The sequence below is a fragment of the Manis javanica genome, chromosome 1, assembly GCF_040802235.1.
Source record: "Manis javanica isolate MJ-LG chromosome 1, MJ_LKY, whole genome shotgun sequence".
Classification (NCBI taxonomy): domain Eukaryota; kingdom Metazoa; phylum Chordata; class Mammalia; order Pholidota; family Manidae; genus Manis; species Manis javanica.
The window spans coordinates 220,671,822-220,692,401 of NC_133156.1; the positions used below are offsets into that span (position 1 = coordinate 220,671,822).

Consider the following 20,580-nt stretch of genomic DNA (forward strand, 5'->3'; position numbering starts at 1 on the left):
TCTCTGGTTGGGTTCATCCATTACCTGGCCTTCTGACAGCCCAGAGAAGTTACTCGGTTCAATTTCAGAAGGCAAAAGCTAGTTCTTTTTCTTAGCATGAGCTGCTGGCTTTTTCTTTTATTACATTTAAAATGGATCCATCTTCACTAACAGTAGAAAGCAGATTTTTTTAATGTTACTTCAGATGTTTTCTTTAGACTGGTGTTAACATAAAGCAAATGTCTCTTGCAACTCTGAACCAATCTGTTAAGATAAACAGGCTTCACTTACGATATTCCTGTACTTAAATCATAGGCTTATGGTCTGCAACTCTTTAAAGACTCAATTCATACATGCTAAAATGTCTAGTTAAGACAGACAGACAGACACACACACACAGATAGCTTTGCCATGAAACCACGAAGGCATATCTGGTTCAGACTCCACAGCACATACCACAAATAACAGCCCATCTTCTAAGGGCAGATTCTGTGTATACACAGGGAAAGCCCAGAACATTAAACAACTGTAATACCTCAAGCATAAAACTTACTTTATAATCCCCCATTTCGAGTCTGTTTCAAAACATGTAAGTCTTGATCATTGTTATTGGTTACATTTGCATGTTTGTTTTTTCCCTTAAATAGAATGTCAGACTTGGGCATCACAGATAAAAAGGAAAATACAGGGAAAGGGGGTACACTGAAGTTTCAGATAACAGCTCTGGATTCCAGATATGAATCTGGGTGGTCTAGATTTCTCGAGAAAGCCACTCTGTCATTATTTAAAAGAGCCCTGATCCTGCTATAAGTAAGGTCTTGTGTAATAGGAAGTATAGGAGATGCCAGGAGGCACCCTGGGAGGGAAAGCATTCTCAGGTAGGAGAGGCGACAAAAAGAAGTCCTATAAGGCAAAAGCATTCTAGGTCTGGGAGGCCAGGTTTTGTTAGTAGCTACTTTAAAACTGTCAGAATTTTGTAAGTTAAAAAGTTTGCTCTCTCCTGCTGGGCTATACATCCCATGAAGATGTGGAAAATTTCTAATTTGTTCATCATTGTGCCCCCAGCATGGAGTACATTGCCTGGACATAGTAGTTGCTTAGTAAATACCAGATGAGTGAATGAAGGGAATGATTAATCTATATTGTTCATTTGTGTGATTCTTTGGTCTGATCATCCTTCAGCTGGGATCATAGGTGTGGGCATATGGCTGTGCAGAGGGATAAAGTAATAACTACCTGCCACTCTATGAATTATTCTTGGAAACTACGATTTTGATCTGCTGTTCCTTCAGTCTGTGAGGTTGCGGTTCATGATGATTTGGTGTTCCAGATACTAAAGTCTTACCTATAAAACACTCCGCATGCATATTTCTATATTTACCTGTTCTAATATGGCTAGAGAAAGCTTTCCACAGAGAGGTTTTCAAAACTCCAAACTCTAGCTAATGTGAACTTCTGTCAAATACCCAACCTACTTTCAAAGGGAGTATTAATTTCATTTAATAATCATAAGCTATTTGTGTAGGCATTTATTCAATCAAGGAAGATGCAGGCCCTACTTTGGGATGCAATGAGCTCTATGACTCCGTCTATTCCTTCAAAGACATTGCAGTTCCACGTGAAAAACCAGGTGCTGGATCCATGTATTGACTACTAAGCAAAAAATTCTATTTTTTTTACTGTCAGCTGAAACCCCACCACCACCCCAAAAATGAAGTGAGCTGCTAACATTTTCATCATAGGTACCATCTATCCACAACTCCAATTCCTATCTAGCACTTTTTCTCTAATGTAACTATGGAGGTAGATTTCAGATCAGTTTTGTAAGCCAATAAATAAAAAAGCAATCTATATGACAGGCTTGATAAGGGGTTGGCAAACTTCTTTCTGTAAAAGAGCAAATATTTTTGGCTTTCCAGGCCATATGTGGTTGGTTACAACTACCACTGCCATTGTAGCATGAAAGCAACCACAGAAAATAAGTAAAGAAGTGGACATGGCTGTGTTTTGATAAAACTTCTGTGGGAAGTGGCTTGCCAACCCCTGGACTAGATTAAAAAAAAAAAAAGAAGTTCCTGTTTGTAGGAAATAATGGATTCACTTACTTTGCTCTTTTGGCCATTTCATTTCCATCCCATCTGGGGCTGTATGGATAATTTTTTTGGGCTTGGGAATAAAGCTGTCCACTGTTGGTAAAGTGATAGACAGATTGGAATGTAAGAGTTGGCTGGTCTCGAGGAAAAAACAGGGGCAGGTCAACTGCAAAGACAGGAGAAAGGAAAAGAAAGTTAGAGCTTAAATGCATCTTAATACATTTTTTTTTTGGCTAAATTTGAATGTTGGGGATAAGACTTGATTTGAACCATACCTACTGGTTGATGCTTAGGGAACAGGTATGGTGAGATGGACCACGAAATACAAGGTACCTTTCCTGCCTTCAAGGAGTTTACAACCTTCTTTACAATTAGAGAAGCAAATCACACATACAGGAAAATTTAACCAAGGTGAGGCATGGTGTATAGGTGCTGAAAGAATGCTATGAAATGGTTGCAGAAGCTGGGTACCCCCAGCCGTCTGAACTTCTGCTGCACTGACCTTGTCCAGTAATCCATGGAGGAGTTAGTTGTACACCTGTTTTAAGTCTCTCTTATATCATAGACTCTTCAAAGGTTGGGCAGTGTCTTCCTCATCTAGAATTTGATGGAGGTGGGATGGAGGCTGCCCTTTAAGAATGGCTTTGGAAAGGGGATCGAGAGGGCAAGTGATAATCTATTTTATAGGCTACAGCAACTGGACCACCAGAAAAAATAAGTTTATCACTTTTCCAGTTCCAGTCAAGCAATGAATTCTGATAATCTTCAGCTTTACGTTTTTCACATACATCTCCTAACCAGTCGGAGCTCCTTAGCAGAATGTAACTAATCTGAGCACTACAGATATCTACTGTTACAGTGCAGACTGATTATAATATTTGCTGTTAACAAGTATTATATATTTTTATCTGTTCATTTTGGGGTTCTGTAAAATTTTAACAAATAAAAACCCTTCTTGTTGTTAGCTGAGGCAAACCATCATTAAAAACACAGACTGTTTCAGTAGCTGATTCCTCAACGTATATAATAATGTATATTTGTGTGAATGTTATTCACTTCAAGGATGAAGAAGAGGTACATTAATTAAAAAAAAATACCAAAAAATGTGTGTAGAATTTTCTAGCTTTACAGAGTACTTTTACATACTTTATTTGATAACATAACTCTGAAGCAGACATTGTTTTTACAATGTGCATTTAACAGATAAACAAACAAGATTCTGAGAGGTTTGTTAACTTGATCATGCCACAGCTAGGCAGAGGCAGAACCCCAAGTCCCGTGATTTAAAACCTAAGCTCCTTCTCTGGGCCATGTTGCCTCCAGCTCTAAAGGACTGGTATAATCTGCTCACAACACATACACTATGTCATAATTACAATCTAGGAAGCTAAAATCTCTATTGTGACTTTGGATGAATAAGGTTCACCTTTTTGGCTACATGTGGCAAATACATGGGGGAAAAAAAGCTTACTAGATATATCATTCACCAGGCCAGTTTAGGGTGGCATTTGACTTGTATGAGGCCTTTTAAGCACTCAAAATGATTTCTGGAAGGAAGAGTTAGGTTTGTAGCAAATAGTTGAAAAAAATCAAGAAATAAAAAATTGTCCATTCGGTGGGGCCTTCTGACCTCTGAGTGTTTCTGACTCTGACTCAGTGCTGCAGGGGGGTTTCTACCCATGAATCACCCTGCAGCCAGAAAAAAGTGGCAAGAGTTTGAATGCCCGCTCTTTAGTCACATTTTCCAAGTGCCTCAATACAGTTTCAATACATGTCTATTTATGCCAAGGCAGAGATTTAGTAACATATAGGAACAATACAAAATATAATTAATTCAATTCAGAAAACCCTTTTGAATCCCTTCATAATACAAAGCATGAGCTGTAACATCTTCAGTCATTCTGAATAAAAATTACTTTCTAAAATTAATTTTAATCTTTTCTGATTACTCATTTCATTTCCCCTGATTAATTTTAGAAAAAAATGCCTATTCACATATATTTTAATTTGACATTAATTATCTTTACATTATATACAAGCCTCCACATATTAAATGAGACTAGATTAACCCCCAAAGCAATCACCAACAGCATTGGTGAAAAGTATTTAATAGGAAGTGTTCCTTCAAAAATGCAGTAATTTTAAATAAAAGAATTCAGTGGTGATAATTTATAAATTTAAAGCAAGTACAGTCACCACTCGGTATCAAAGTAATACAGGTATCTCCTCAAGCTTCATGATTCTCAAGCTACTAGCTTCTTTGATCCTTGAAATGCATTATATTTTTTGTTCTTATTATTTTGTTTCATAGAAAATGAATTGCTGGTATTTTGAAATGCTGAAAAATGACTTTTCCACATAAGTCTGAACTATCAGCTCTGATCACCCCCCCCAGCATGCCCAATTAAGATCAGAAACCATTCAAATGTGAATGCAAATTTATTTACTTATGTGAGTTGTGATTTTAAAAAAAAGTACCAGACAGCTATACGCTGATATGTATGTACCATGTCCCAAAAAAGCATTGATTACATGATTATTTCTCCGCAGATTCATCTTAAAAAAGTATAGTTGACCACTATCAAAATTTGAACACAGTGGCTGGATCATCAGGGGAGCAGGAATGGTCAGAGTACTTCAGAGACAGGATCAGTAATCCACAGATGAGAAGATAAAATCAGAAAAATATAAATATCTTGTTCAACTTAACTGAGTGGTACCCTGTCTGTACCAGTTCAGCAGTCAATAAAAGGATGGCTTCTTGAAAAATGTTCTATGCCTAAGAAGGAGTTAATAACTGAAATATTTATGAGAAATACCTGGCATTTTTTGTGTAAGAATGATTTGAATGGTATAAACTAGTCAGAATTTTTAAAAAAACACGTTTTCCTTATTTCCAAATGTTTCTGTCACTTAATGTTTGCCTATAGGCTAACTCAGGATTTCTGGAACACAGTGAAATGACTTCAGGCCTTCAAACAGATGGCTTGACCTGAAGGAACTCCCAGGGTTCTAAGCAGCCTGGGCTCAGAGTTTCAGCAAAATCAAAACTGAACGTTTTAACCATTTGCTTCCTTAGAACCCTACCTACCGACTAGCTCCAGTTTGATCCCTGGACTAGAAGCACTCTATTTGGTTCAGTTACTCACTGTCAGTGTTATTTTGACAACTGCTTCCTATTTCCTTCTTCCTGTATCCAGAGACTGAATTTTGGTCAGCTCTCCATCCACAGAAGGGATGGTCCTCCCTGGTTTAGTATCATTTTAACACCCATTTCCGAAGCTGACATTTTTCAAGAACTTGCTGAAACAAGTCACACCCAAACACTTCTAATGCTGAACACCCTGGGCATCTCACAGGGCTCACTCCCAGGGCCCTGACGCCCTGGCGGGAGTGAGGGATTGGGGGGTAGGGGTGCAGGGACAACTACACTCTGCCTCAGCTTGCCTCATGTGGGACAGCCACTGCAGTGACAGTTCCACTGGTCACAGTCCCAGGGCCAGTGGTGCTCTCCAGGCAGCCACCAGCCACAGCGCTTTGAGAGGGGGTGGCGATCAGCTCTGCTGCCACTCTAAACCATGCTGTGGTTCAGAGGGCAGATGCAGGTTTGCCTTCTTTGGTCAGCAAACTTAAATGTTCATCCTTGCACCATAAGAAGACTTCATTACATTTCTATCTAGATTCCCAAGTCTCTAGAAACTTGTCACTTCTCTACAACCCTCAACCAAGGCAGAATGACCCTGAACAGTCAAAAGAAATGCCATACTACATATCACCCACAGGACAGCTATCAGACACTCAGAACATTGCAGGCATAGTTCTAACAAGTTTGATTCTGTGATTTTTCCACAAAATATCCTAATTATGGCAAGAGCAGGACTAGGTAGATCAACAGCAAGTTGTGATAACTAGCAGTCTGGCACAAAGGCAGGTGAGAGAATAATAAAAGCAGACCTAGGAAACAACACAAAAACCTTGGTCTGGAGCCATTTAGTGTAGGAACAAAAAGCTCAAGCACCCCTCAAGCTCTCACTGTACACCAAGAAATGTTCACTCCTAGCCTTGGTAATACACAGCGGACCCTCTTGGTTCCCACCCAACTGCCATCCTCCAGCCTTCTTTTCTCTGGGCAGAACCCTCCTCCCACTCCAGAGTCCCGAAGTGCTGGGTATTCCCTCTCAGTCTCTTATAGAACCAAAGCTTGGAAATGTGACTCAGTCTTGCCTATGGGATGTGAGGGGAAGTCGGCTAGGGGTCTTCTGAGAAATATTTTCCTCTCTGATTAAAACACATGTAAGGAGAAGCCCCATTTCATTCTTGCCTGGACCTTATCATGTGAGTTCTTGAGGCTTGGAGCTGTGCACCCATCTTGTGACCATGAGGGGAAAGTCAGCCTGACATCACTGGGCTGACAAATTCATTCTTTCTAAAAGCTGGAACTGCCCAGCTCTGGGTTTCTTGTATGTGACACAATTACAGGTCCTAACTTTTTAAACCTCTTTCAATCAGATCTTCTCAAACTTGCAATGGAAGGCATCTAAGGAAATGTTATTTTGTGCAGCTTCTGTTCAAGAAGGCTGGATAATTGTATAATCTATTTCAGAAATATTTCCACCAAGCATGGTTAAAAACATTCAAGGCACATGAATAGGAAAGTTTTAGTTGTAAGGAAAACTCAGTTATGTGGAATGGTTCAACCCTTGAAAATGCCAAACAAATGAGGGGTTAACCATAATTCTTCCCTGGGAGTCACATCATCAAATACTTTCATCATTATTCACAAGTCAGCCATTATTTCATTTCTCCAAACCTTCCAAACTATATATCCCTGTGTTCTTGGGTTTGGGTTTGTAGGGAAGATACTCATGGATTCACTTTGTGGTGGTTACGGTTGTGCTCCCATTTCCAGTCTTTCCAGGCCTCTTAAGTTCCTAAAAGCCTTGTTAGGAGATAGTTTTAACCCCATGTGGACTTGCTGTAAACCCCCCCTCCAACGATGACTCCCTCTGAGGTCAATTTTTCCTAAAAGCAGTTTGTACACATCTCATTACCGCCACAGTGGGCACACAACCAGTTAAGGAAGCCTGTCACTTATTTACTGGCCACCTCCAATCTTACTAACTACCCACTAAGCCCTTGAGATGCACAGATTCTGCCCACTGGAAAGTTGACCACCACATATGCAAAACACTTGCCTACAAGAAATATAGAAGTAAAGTGTTCTAATTCAGAAGTATCATTACAAATCAAGGTGTCTTATTTTACCATCCCTGTCTTACATTTCAATGACAAGGGACACCAAAAATCAACCAGATTTTGTTAAACTGGTTTCAAATTTTCACTATCTTTTGTGTGATTTGATTATGTTAATAGGTTACCTTTGGGGTTTTCAGATACCAAACTAAAGTCTGAAGTTTTCTGAATTTCACTGTAAATTCTAAAAATCCTAATATGGGGGAGACGTCATGGTATGGTGGGAAAAGGCACAGCCTCTGGAGTCAGATAAAAAATGGGTTCAGTTCATAGGCCCACCATTTCTTACTGGTGAGACATAGTCCAAATATTTCAGCTCTTTGAATCTTGATTTGTTCATCTATAAAATGAGGATAATAATTCTTGTCTCATAGTAGCTGTTGAAAGGATTGAACAAAAACTGAGCAGGTACTAAATAAATTTTCATTCCTTAAAAAACTTATTTCATCTGACTAAAAAAAATACACTGCTCTGTATCTGTGAAATTTCTAACTATAGCATGAACTTTCACAGTGCTTAAATTTTCCTATTTTGATAGTAAACTTTCCAACTTTATATACCACATCTCAATAAATAAAATACACTGAAAATAATTTAGCCTTTTCTTGATGACAGAAAACACATGAAAAAAATCATTACAGGTGATGGCCTTAGCTGCTTGTTCTAAATGCCTGCTCCTGAAGAGCCAGCCCTCACGCCACCCCGCCACCGACTGTCCCCTGGTAAGAGCTGATGTGCCTTTGCTGTGCTACACTGAGGTCCCAGGGCTACGGGGGTGTGACACGCTGTTTGCCGCCTGACTACAAATGTCCTCTTTGTTTCCTTTTCCCAGCCAGCTCCTTCTCCCTTTGTCACTTCTCGCCAAGGCCAACTCTGTCTCAATGCCATCCCTCTTTCTTGCCTCTTCTCTTCTCCTGTGCCTGCTTCACCCCACATGTGTCTCGGCTGCTGACGGGTGAGGCACAGCTGAGTATTGGTGCCCAGACCCGAGCCCGGCATGGAGCAGGTGCCCACTAATGGAACTGATGTGCGGGTGCTGGGCTGCTTTCCGCAGGCACCATTCAGTGACCGTCTCCTCCTCCTTCCCCTTTGTTGCTGTTGTTTGTTTCCTTTTGGGTTCACAGCTGTCCCAAATAGTTGAAGTTACAAGAAATCTGGCTTCTGCTTATATTTTGTTTAGCATTTGCTTTGGAGGTGCTTCACAGATACAAATTAATCATTCCAACACCCAATGAGACACTCACATAAAATGGTAAGAAGACTCTCAAGATGAAAGGGACACCATAGTGTTGGCCAGTGAAGAGCTAGGTTCACTCACCCTGCCCATGTAAACAAACCCAGACTGAATCAGCTACTCTTTCCTCCCACAAGATCAGAGGTTCTCAACTGGAAGCACGTATCAGCATCACACTGGAATTAACACTGCAGATACTTGAGCCCCACCTCAGAGCTCTGATTAATGAAAACCTGCCTTAAGTGATTCTGATATGCCTCCCCAGGTTGGAATCGCTGCAAGGACCGCGAGCGACGAAGGGCAGGGGCCATGAGTTAGTTATTGTAATACCCCTAGCACTTAGCACAGTGCACGACATGGGAGAGACACTCAGTAAATGCTTTTGAACTAAAGGTAAGGAGCATTTAAGGGACATGCAAATCAAAACCTCAAGGAAATTCCATTTCATACCCATTATTTTTAAACCCAACAATACTCAAGTGTTGTCAAGACTGTGGAACACTAGGAATTCTCATTCAGTGAAGAGAATGTAATTTTCTGTAACCTCTTATACAGCAGCAGTGAAGAGGTACATACTTCATAACTCAGCAATTTCACTCCTAAAATACGGCCACATTAGGGAGGTAGAAGAAGGTGTGCTGAAGCATTGTTTGTGACAGCAAAAACTGGAGACATTAAATATCCATCAACATGAGCTTGGGTCAATACACTGTGGTATATTCTATAATGGATTACCTGCGGGCAGTTTAAATGAATGAGCTAAGGCTACGTTATACATGTGTCACCATACACGAATTTCAAGAACACAAAAAAAGTGTTCACTGAAAAAAACAAATTACAGCTGAACACTGTTCTGAGTAAGTTCTTAGGAAGTTTAAAAACACACATACATAGTTACACACTGTTTATAAATATCTCTGTAGCAAAAGTATATAAAGGTGCATCGGAACAACAGTCATCAAATTAAGGACAGTAGTTACCTCTGGGGGTAACAGGGAAGGAGAGAGGGACAGGAATGCATAAAGGAGAGGCACTCAGGGGGCTTCAACCAAACTGATTCTGTGCTATTTCCTAAAAACAAAACCCAGAAGCAATTACAGCAAAACATTAAGATTTGACTAAGGTGGATATATGGGTATTTTTTTTGTACTCCTTATACACTTGCATAAGCTTTAAATATTAATAATTTAAAAAAGTTTTAAGAAAGCAAGGACATTGATATTCAGAGCAGCAGAAAATATTCAGTATGATTCCATTTACGTAAAGTTCAAAAACAGAGAAAGAGACAATAGATAGTTTATGGATATATGGTAGGTGTAAGGCTATTAAGAAAATCAAGGGTATGGTTAACATAAAGTTCAGGGCAGGGGTTATTCCTGGGAGAGACATGCATAGGGCTTCTAAGATTCTGGCATTATGCCCTTTTTCTGAAGTTGGGTGGTATTCTTATTAGTCTTCGAAGTACATGGGTGTGTTTTGTGTGATATTTGTACTTACACATATATTTTTCAAATAAATATTATCTTTAAAAATCCCAACATTTATAAAACTAAGGTCTGGAGAAGTGAATGGTCTTCAGGGGAAAACATACCAAAGTTGTAAAGAAAAATGAAAAGCACAGAAGAAAAAATGCATAAAAACTAGAATGTAGTTTAGAGAGATACCTAAGCAGAAGTACATTCTCTTGTGAGAACAACATCAGGTTCACAAAATCAGCTGGTCAGCTGGGTTCCCCTTCTGTCCCTTCTTTTCCTCCCAAATTTACTAACTGGAGGATAGGATACTGAGAAGAATGAAAGTGTCCATGCCTTTGAGCTCATGGGCTATCAAGAGACCTGGAAAAGGGAAACATGCTATTACAGTTCAGTGGGTTAAGGTGATGCATGAAGCATGTATGTGGTATCCATGCAAAGCAAGGGACACCAGCTTGTGTGAAAGCTCTGAAGAGGGGATGGACTTTGAGTTGGTTCTAGAAGGTTCAAGTTGAGTCAGAATTGGAGTCTGGGGAATATTGCATGAAGAGGAAAGAAGTCAATAAAACTTCAATACTGTGAAGACACAGCAAATTTCCTCTTTTTATTTGGCTCTTTTGGCATCTTCTATATTCAATTTGGGAAGCACTTCTTCAGGCCCAGCCCCTTGTTCAGTCCTTCCAACCTGCTCTTGCTTCTGTGACACGGTCCAACTCCCACCTTCTTTCTGGAAGCTTCTCTTGCCTGTCCTGTTCCTCAGTGATTCCTCCATCCATGTCCACATAGTCCAGCCTTAGCTGGATTGCTAACAGGTAAGTGTACTTCTTATTATTTTACAGCTTCCACATGTGTAACACTGGGCTAGACACTGAGCTAGTAGCTCGTCGATATATAACTAGTGACTGACTGGCATAGATAAAAAACGTGAGGGAATGCTGACCACACTAGACATGTGAAAAAGGAAACATGTTTTTATGAGCTGCAGGAGAAATCAAGCAAGAGAGAAAACCATATATAGCATTTAATAATGTCTTAACTTCTATCTTTAAAATAATTTAGTCACGATAAATAAACTTCTGGCCTAGGAGGATTAAAAAGGAAATCTGGCTAAATTAGGGAAGAATTTGATTAAGAGAATCCTTAAATAACTTAAAATATATTCAAATGCAAAATCCTTGACACTTAAAAACTGGGCAAGTCTGTACAGTCATAAGCTTTTAATTTCAAAAATTCATGGACAATGTACCAAGAATTAGATGACTAGAAGGAAAAGGGCAAATTTAAAACAGCTAAAGAAAGGGGACAGAAGCTGGTTGGTTTAAATTCCAGTCTTGAAAAATGAGAACACCCTATGAGGTACAAATTTGCAAATATTGTGACTCCTCCAGAGTGAAGGATGACTAACGTGGCTTCATGAAGAAAAAAGAACTGTGAAACCAATCTGTTTTTTTTTTTATCTAAAGGAGCTAGTTATACATTTTACATTCTAGAGAAAGCAGCAACAAGCACCTAACTTGGCGAGCTAGCTCTGCGGGGGCCAAGCTGACTGGTCTGGTGCCCCTCCTGAGTGCCAGCACGCACTGGACCTTCGCTGTCCTTGAGAAGGGAGATGATGGTGAGGGTTACGACAGGGGGAGTAACCACCATGGGGACGGGTGCAACGATGATCCATCTAAGGGCTTCTAGAAGGTTCATTAGATGAGCAGGGCCTTGAAAGGCAACTAGGATCTTGACAGGCAGTTGCAGCAGGTGGTGGGTCATGACTGGGAGGGAAGGAGAAAGGTGAGGGAACTGCAGGCAGAGTCCCTGCAGAGAAGACTGAAGGAATGTGAGGGGGTGAGGGGGAGGGCATCCCGGCCAAGAGGACAGAATGCTCACGCAGAGGGGTTCCAGGTAAAGGCGTCAGCCTGTGGAGAGCTGGCAACACAAAGCAAAAGAGCATGGGCTTTTTTCTATACGCAGCATCACCCTTGAACATTTCCAGGGGGAATATCACATACCACCCACGGGTCACACCGTACCATCTGCCAATGGGTCAGTATTTCCCTACAATTTAAATACCCCCAGCACAGTATAACACACACATCAAAAATAAGTTATTACTTAGTATTAGAGGAGAGCAGTCACTCACTTCTCAGTGTGGGAACTGAGTCCTCTTTACTAAACATGTCTTAAGCCTTGTCAAGGGAGGCTCTGAGCGAAAAGCCTGATAATGGCTGTTAGCGATTTACAGGAGCACCCCCCCCATTTTCTCAAAAACAGCTCCTACTTCCTATGTGTGCAATCACAGGGCCTGAGATGTGGGACTGAATGTAACTTGTGGGATGTAGGATTGTGGGGGGACTTAGTTTAAGTCAAATATCTGGCAGTGCTTGAAAATCATGCCCCTCAAGAGTGATTATGTGTTTACTCACAAGACAGGGTTAGAAGCCCTGGCTGCGTGTCATTTCCCAATGCAGAAACCTTCATTAGCTTATTTTTGTGTGTATCATACTTCCCAAGCGTTCCCCATTGTAGATTTATATGGTGCCAGGGTATTCGAACTATGGGAAATGTCTGACCTACTGGATTAGGTGGTGTGGGATATTTTCCCTAGAAATGTTCCAAGATAAGCCACTCCATTCTTTGGTGGCTTTAGGTTCAGCCCTGTCTGGTGAGATGGACAGGAAATAGCTTATCTAAGTAGAAGCTGAATGTTCAAGTGACGGAGGCATGTGCTTTGGCGGCAGTGACCTGGATTCCTACGTGGTAGCTGAGTAACTCTGGCAGATTAACTGACCTCTCTGAGCCTCTTTTTTCATCCATGAAACTGGAAAAAAATGTAACTTGTGGGTTGAAAATAAAGCATGCGATACAGGATTTGGTACATAGAAAGTGCTCGTAGATAAGGGGTGGAGCCTAAAGGAATGCAAGAATGGGATAGTATTGCGGGAAGAACATGATTTTTGGAAAGTGACAGATCTGGGCTTCATTCCTACTTTACCAGTTACTTCCTGGGTGACCCTCAGGCAATTTACTGAACTCCCTGGGCCTAGGTTTTCTAATCTTTAAAATGGGATAAACTGCCTTGCAAGGCAGTTGGTGGTTTACATTATACAATGAATACATGTAGAATACTGGGCACAAAGCAGATATCCATAAATGATACCTATAACTACTTACTTTTCTCTTAGAAGCAATTAAAAAAACAAATTTAAGTCTGTACAATCTTTTCCCAACCTGGCTTCCAGCTGAGAAAATATTACATTGATTAAAAGGAGCCATGTTCTTTTAATTAAGCTTCCAACTTAGTTTTGCCTGTGTTTTTATTGGAGGAAAATTCAGAAGTCCTTAGGAACTCTTCACTTTTAATTCTACAATCTTCTTCCTTTGAAAAAAAAATCATAGTTCTGGAGAACCTAAGGTCAAATGGGGTTTTGCAGCAAAAGCTGACCACAGACCAGAAAACATGTGAACAGAGAGGAAGCCTGATGAACACTTGGTCAGATAATTTTCTTTTTGAGCTTGGATAATGCAACATTCTCCTCATTCCCATGGATGCTTCAAGGGAAACACTTTTTTCTTTTTTTTGCTAAACAACTTCTTTGTGAGGGGTTTTGTTCTTTAAAAAAAAGAAGACCAGAACTATAATCAATCTTTGTATATTCAGAGATTACTACTATTTGGTCTGTAAATTATCCAGGTGTTCAGTTGTTTCTGCTTTCTGACCAGCTCCTGGGTCATTATTCCTCCTGTGAGAATGGGCTGGGGCATACATACAGCAGGGGCATGGGAATTCATTCATGTTTTTCCTTGATGGCAATTCCAATTAGAAATTCCATTTGAGACTTAAGTATACTTGCTGTCACAATGCTGTTTTTAAATGGTCATATTCTCCTATCTAACTAACTTGAATTAAAGAGAATAAACTGTGTAAACATCAGGTGAACATGCTGAGGCAAGCCCTTGACTTAAAGATGTTGCTTGACTTGTACATCCAAATTGAAAGGAATAAGATAATTTTCAAGCAAAGATCAGCATTATACTAAGAAAAGCATATTACACCCATAAAGGTTTATCTTAGCAACTCCAAACTTGTCTTCTTTTTACTGCTTTTGATAGAAATCTTTCTAAAGTTGACTTCACATTTATTTCTCCCATATCCTTTTCTAAATGACTCTAAGTCAAGATTATAAATTTTAACTCTTAGAGGGGACATCAGGGACAGAGGAGAAACGCCAGTCCACACACTAGGTGTCTCGCGTCTGCTGTCCGCAGTTTCTTGGTTCCCGTGACCCCTACCTCCCAGTCCAACCTATTAGGTTAGCATGCCTTCTGTGGGTGAAAAAGTCCCCTGTGTGAGGGACTTGGGAACTGGCACATCAGCTTATTAGAAAGTTTTAAGAGTCAGGTCTGGAGGGCCCCCTGTGAGTGAGACACATAGACTTGTGACCCCCTTTATTGTTGATGCCTTCCTCTTGGTTGCCTTTGACAGGTGTGCTTATAGGGCAGAGCTGAGCTGCAGATAATTAAAATCTCGATGTCTTGTCACGACAGAGGGCACACTAGTTAAACCTCAGGTCTGAAAGGGGTCTTGGAAATCATCTACCCATTTAGTAACAGGGGAGCCTGTAGTACAGAGTGGTGAACTGTAGAGAGTTCCTTCTTGTTTCCACCCCTTACCAATACTGTGGTACAGAGTGGTGAACTGTGAACTGCTTGGGCAGCCTCACCAAGAACCCTAAGGTCTTGACCTCCCCAGCCAGTGAGCTCCACTGGACCACGCCACTTGTGACCCAGTAAATCCCCTGCAGGAGCCAAGTGACCACATATACCATAGCTGCCTTTACAGTAGAACTTGGAGTTCTGCACTGACCCAAATCTGAAAAACCTCTCACTACAGAAAACAGTTAGGCATGGTGGTTTTTTGCTTTGTGTTTTCTTCTAAGAAATGCTAAGAAAAAGGAAGGAAATCAGTATTTATCAAGTACCTACAATGTGCTGGGTGCTTTCTGCCACATGATTTTCTTACCCTTTTTTACTAGGAAGCAAGCCTGTCCCCCTGGGGCAAGCATGAGAATTTACTTGCAGCCATGAAGAGGAGTTGGGGCCAGGATTAGCCCTGGCCCGCCTGGGTCTGGAGCCCATGTTCTTTCTACCACAAGTGCTACAAACTAGATTTGCTGATTGCTTTTGACTTTCTGGAAGGAGGTCGATCCAGGGGCATTTTGGTTCATCTACCATCTCAGCCAGGGGTTGCTATGGGCAAGCAAGTTCTCTGCCATTGATCAAGAAAGTGTGCAAAAGCCTGAGACTGGCACCCGCGGTCATAACAGACTGGGAGGAGAAATATGATGTTTGTCTTTCAGACCTTGTAAGTTATGCTCCAGGGTACAATGATCTCAGACTTTTAAGAATTTTTATTTTTGGTGTTTCAATTTCCTTGTTTCCTTCCCTCTGATTGGGAAAGTTATTTTATGGTCATTTCTATGGGGTTTTAATAGCATTTGACACTGTTGCTCACTTCTGTTATTCTCCCACAGTTTCCATAACACTATTGATCTGTTACTTCCTTTCCTTTTAAAATGTTTACTGTCTTTTCTCCATCTGCTTAACAGCCCTCCCTCCCAAAGCTCAGCTGAGAAACTTGTCAACACTGAAGTCTGGGCCCTTGGCATTCCTTGTTTAGAAAGTTCCAGAAAGCCCCATCTATCAATACCCTCCGATGACTTCAAAATCTCTGTATCCTTCTCTGACTGCTCACCTGTGCTTCAGTCTGATAATCTCAGAGGCCTGGTGAATGTCATGACATAAATGTTATGGCTTAAATGATTTCATGTATATATGAGACAATACGGCCTATTACCCATTTACAGGAAAGAACACTGAAACTCGGGAACATAGAGTACTTTGTTTAGCATTACAGTTGTATGAGTGAGCGGGACCTTGAATTCAGGTCTGCAGATTCAGAACCCAGTAGTTCTGATGCCATTTGGATGTTCTGCTGTCAACTGGGGAAGAATCACACCATGTCTGAAATACAAGCCATGGCTTGTTGCCCATTCACCTGCACACAGATTGGGTCTAATACTCTGCCGAGTTCAAAACCAGGGAGTCACCTTTGACTCTTCACCTTGCTGTTTCCCTCTCTGGGAAGGCTCATGCTGACTGCAATCCTGGAGAGGACGGTCTACACGACAGTGTTCTACTGGGAGGGAATGTGGGCCTGGGGGGGCAGGGCACACTGACTTCTACCATGGATAAACAGAAGTGGGAATGTATTTTAAAAAAAATAGCAACATACTTTACACAGCTGAATATACTATTTGTCAGACCTAAGAACAATTCTTTCAGGTCTCCCACTCCTACCATTTCAGGTGAGCAACAAATACTAATCAGTTTACACCTGAAACAATTCAATTAAGTTTCCTCTGTCTTTTTTGTATCTGTCCTACACATGGACGCCAGCTTAATCACCAAATTGTACCTCTTGTTCTAGCTCATAGGGGGCTAACCAAGGTCTCCTGGGTAAAAACATAATTCTTGAATGCTGGTGGGGGCAGCCCAGGGCAGGCCTTCCCTTCTAAAGACTTGGTTCAGACTATTAGGCTACAGGAAAAACACTTTAAGTTTGAATACAGATCTTGAAGTTCATATACATAGAACATTTAAGGACAGATGGAAAGAATCAGTTTCAGAATAAAGAAGAGAGGGAAGTTCCAAAGAGCTTTAAAACAAAGTACCTTAAACCTGGTCACACCTCAGCAGGGCCTGATGGACTCAACAGTTAACCCGTTCCCTGTGCATTCTGCCTGCCTGCTGCTCCGATAATACAAAGGCTATTCTCCCCCGCCCCATCTTGTTCCCACCCCTTACCAATACTCTCTCTGATGGAAATCTCTGTTTCTATAACCTAAATGGTTCACTTTAGGTATAATATTAATTGGTTCCATGGAAAAACAGGTTTGATTCTTTAAATGTTCAACTTGCTAAGTCATCATTCAACTTCAGCTCATGGAAAAATTCAACTGAAATGTGCAAAGAAGTTTGTGAGCTGGCACCTGGCTGGGTCCAGAGCGCAGTGCCGGAAGCTCAGGTCTAGAGGGAGGCTTTCCCAAGCGGTACCGTATTTCACAGGTACACACCATACTGTTCTGTCTAGATACATATATGCGTGTATGTGTAGGTATTCAGCTTAAGGAGCAGGGTAGTTTAAGGCAAAGAGAGAAGAGAGAGCTGCTGGTCTGAAACTCAAAGAGGGTGACCTTGAGCATCCCTGACCATGGGGCTTGTGACTGGTGAGAGTTAAGGCAGCTTTTAGCACAGCATACTATGACCTTCGGGGTTTTAACTATCTGAAAATCAGTTATGATTTGGTATGAGAATAGTACCAAATGCATTATTATACACCAAATATGAAAAGAGTACGTGAGTTTGTGCATTTGTTTATTGAGCCTCTGAGCTGCCCTATCCACACTAACCCCTCTGCTAAGGGTAAAGGATTTTAAGATGAAGCAAAAATGAACTCTGCCCTAAAATGCTCATATTAGGGAAAATCAGTAAACAAGATAATCACGGTATAGTGTGAGAAGTCCAAAGGAGGAGGATGCATCACATGTCCTGTGGTTCAGAGGCAGACAGACTGACCATCTGCCGCTTGGGCTCTGTGTTCTTTTTCTGTGTTTTGTAATGTGCTATTTTTCTTCAGTGGATAATAAAAAGGAGATAGCAATATCAGTGGCCTTGCTTTGCTGATATGTATCACTGTTGAATTGTCCTGAGGTTTCTGGCTGATGAAACCTTGGGTCCAAGGAATGCTACTCTGCCTCCCGAGCTGCATGTTCACCTGGCCACGGCAGAGAAGCAAAGTGCAGACTCCACGGGGGCTTGGAGGGGCTGCTCAGGGCAGGACGCCAGCAGCCCCGGCTGAGTGCTAGACTGTCTATCATGTTTTGCTCGTGAAGGGCTGGACTCTATGGTCAAGAAATACTGCGGCTGACAGGCTGTGCTGGTCACTGGAACTGCAGGGCCAGAGCAGGGTGACAAGCCACTGGGCCTAATCCGCATCAGGGCCTCCGGCTGCAGTGGAAATGCTGTAGGGCTGTTTCCTTAATTCTCTGAGGTGAAGGACAAGTTTTATTTTGTTTGTTTTAATTTCCAATCTGTTGTAGAGTGATTAAATAAAACAAAATGAAATAACTGAAAAAACATGTGCTTGGATGTCACAGCGGAGCCAAGTTACTATGAAGTTTTCTACGGTTTCCTCTCGACATCTGTGTGTGACTCTCCACAGTCAGGTAGTAAGCGGTGGTCTGCAGCCCATGCTGAGACCCTCCAGTCAGAGGAGCCATGAGATGTGCGCAGTGCATCTGAGAGCTGGGACAGTCCCGGCCTCTGGGGTAGCTGCCCCGGCACTCGTGGGCTCGCGGGAGGGACCCACTGGGCAGTCCAACCAGCAGGCTAACCATGGCTCTGAGCATCTGGCAGAGTTCCAAGCAGTGACAAGACCTCCACTACCACTTCCTGCGCTGCCCGGCTGCCCTCTTAGCCACCGCCCCCACGCAGCCCCCCAGCCGCCTTGCTCCTCCGTCCACCTCCCCCCTAGCTCACCCACTACCACTCTCAGTGAGACCCATCCTCTGTCCTCCTGACTCGTCCTAGTGCCCTCTGTCGCTCTGCGTCCTCTTAGGACAAGTCCCCGTTCTGCACCACACTCTGGCCCCCTCTGCTCTACCCCAGGAGTCCTTCTTTCTTCTCAGAAGGTCTGCAGGGAAGCTGGCTTTCTCCCTTGGCCACCCCCTAGAGTAAAGTGAGCAGGCAGGTTTTCCCAGACCTGTGGGCACCCCGGCCTTGCCCCCGAGACAGGCATCCCTATCTGAAGCTCTGACTTGGCCGACCCCTGCCGTTCATCCTCTCTGCTGTCATCTGCCCAGCCTCCTGCCTGCACACTGACATCCCTGAGAACATCCATGCCTGCTTCAAGTCTTCCTCTCCGTATGGACTTCTGCAATCATCTGGTGTAACTTTAGCATTTACAACGGCGACCTCTCCAGCACTCACTTCCCTGTGGCCACACCCTGAACCTTCCCATCATCTACTCATACTCCAGCTGTGAAACAGAAAGTTCTAAAATTCATCTCTTTGACCACAATTTAAAAATGCATTGATTCAGAGACATATTTGAGTACTGACTGCTCAGACACTGTTAGGTGCTAGTAATAAAAAGATGAACTAAACCACTCCTAGTATGTTGTGCTGGTTCACGTGACTACTCCAAACTTTCCATCTCTTTTAAAACCTTAACCACCCCCTGACACCTTCACTCAGGAGACAATCCTGCTTCCAACTACTTAGAGAAAAGGGACCCTCACGGGAAAATATCTCCATTTCCTGGCCCTTCCTCCCTCCCCAGACCTCTTACTTATCAATGTCTGTGCACCTTTTTCTTCAGTGTCAGAGGAGGTGGAACTCCTTGACTAAAGCTTCTTCCTTGACCTGTATGTGAGGTTCTGAGAAGAAAGCCTCAAGGATTTTGTTCTTTCCATTCTCTTTCTCTCCTTTCCCCTCTAAATTTCATCCTCTCCTCCACTGGTACCTCCTCATCATGCTGAAGAACCTCTTATCCCCCAAAGTTCCCATCTTGACCCCCACCCCTTCTAGCTACTTCCCATTCCATCTTCCTTTAATTCTCCAAACTCTCTAAGAGGACAGGTATGACTTCTCCACTGTCACTGAGTTCTGTCACCCATCCGCACCTGGCTTCGGGTTCCCCACAAGGCACAGATGTGACTCTGACTCCCCCATCGTGCACAGTGACCATTAATCACCAAAGCGGATGCTTGTCCTTCTCCTCTCACCTGCCACCGGCCTCCCCAGTACCCCTTCCTCCCGTTCTTGTCTCACCTCTCTGCTGCTCACTGGTCTCCATCCGGGACTCTCCTGCCTGCCACCAGCTGCTGCCTTCCTGAGCTGCTTTCAGTCCTCTCGCGTTACCGACTCGTCCTGTGGCACCTCCACCTGCCCCACGCTACATGGTGCACAAGTCTGTATCACTCAGGGTAGCTCTTACAGGCTTCAGTCTGGCAGTTTGGGCCACTTACTATCTCCCCCTCCTTATCATATGAACACTCTGAACTCAGGAGAGTTAAACTCCCTGTCTTTCCCCCGCTAGTTCTGGTCCTCTTCTTAAGTGTCCACTCTCTGCACAGCTATTCCAGCTGGAATTACACAGTAACCTGCACTTCCTTTCCCTTGTTCACTGAGGCTGGCTGACTCTACCTCTGAAGCATTTCTAGATTCTGTCCTTTCCTCTCCCCCGCTACTCCCACTGTTTCCGGGTCTTGTATTATTTTGCCTGGACAAGTTATCTCAAATGGTTTTCTACCCCCAGCTTTTCCCACTTGAATTCTACCCCCACTTTGCCATCAGACCAATAGTGTAATGGAGATAATGTCACACAGGGTCTCTATCCATGGAAGGATATACTTTGAACTCCTTCCATACAGGACTCTTCATAATCAGGCACATTTCTTTGCTGCCTCATCTCCTATTACTATTATTTCCTTAACTC

At 42.4% G+C, this 20,580-nt stretch overlaps 1 protein-coding gene and 1 long non-coding RNA gene across 7 annotated transcripts in view; one reads left to right on the forward strand and one right to left on the reverse strand.

Moving 5' to 3' along the window:
* LOC140844047 (uncharacterized) overlaps positions 1–7,676 on the forward strand; it is a 47,706-nt gene extending 40,030 nt beyond the window's left edge. Inside the window, exon 3 of the long non-coding RNA XR_012122175.1 lies at positions 4,623–7,676. This is a non-coding gene — a long non-coding RNA (uncharacterized lncRNA). The remainder of the gene's footprint in view (positions 1–4,622) is intronic.
* Positions 1–20,580, reverse strand: part of BABAM2 (BRISC and BRCA1 A complex member 2) — a 387,307-nt gene that overhangs the window by 29,605 nt on the left and 337,122 nt on the right. For 5 of the 6 annotated variants that reach the window (XM_037009417.2, XM_073214993.1, XM_073214982.1 and 2 more), the window contains one exon: positions 2,085–2,238. The exons of the other annotated variant lie outside the window; for it this stretch is intronic. In XM_037009417.2, the coding sequence (XP_036865312.1) occupies positions 2,085–2,238 (154 nt within the window). The remainder of the gene's footprint in view (positions 1–2,084; positions 2,239–20,580) is intronic. 6 annotated transcript variants of the gene reach the window in all.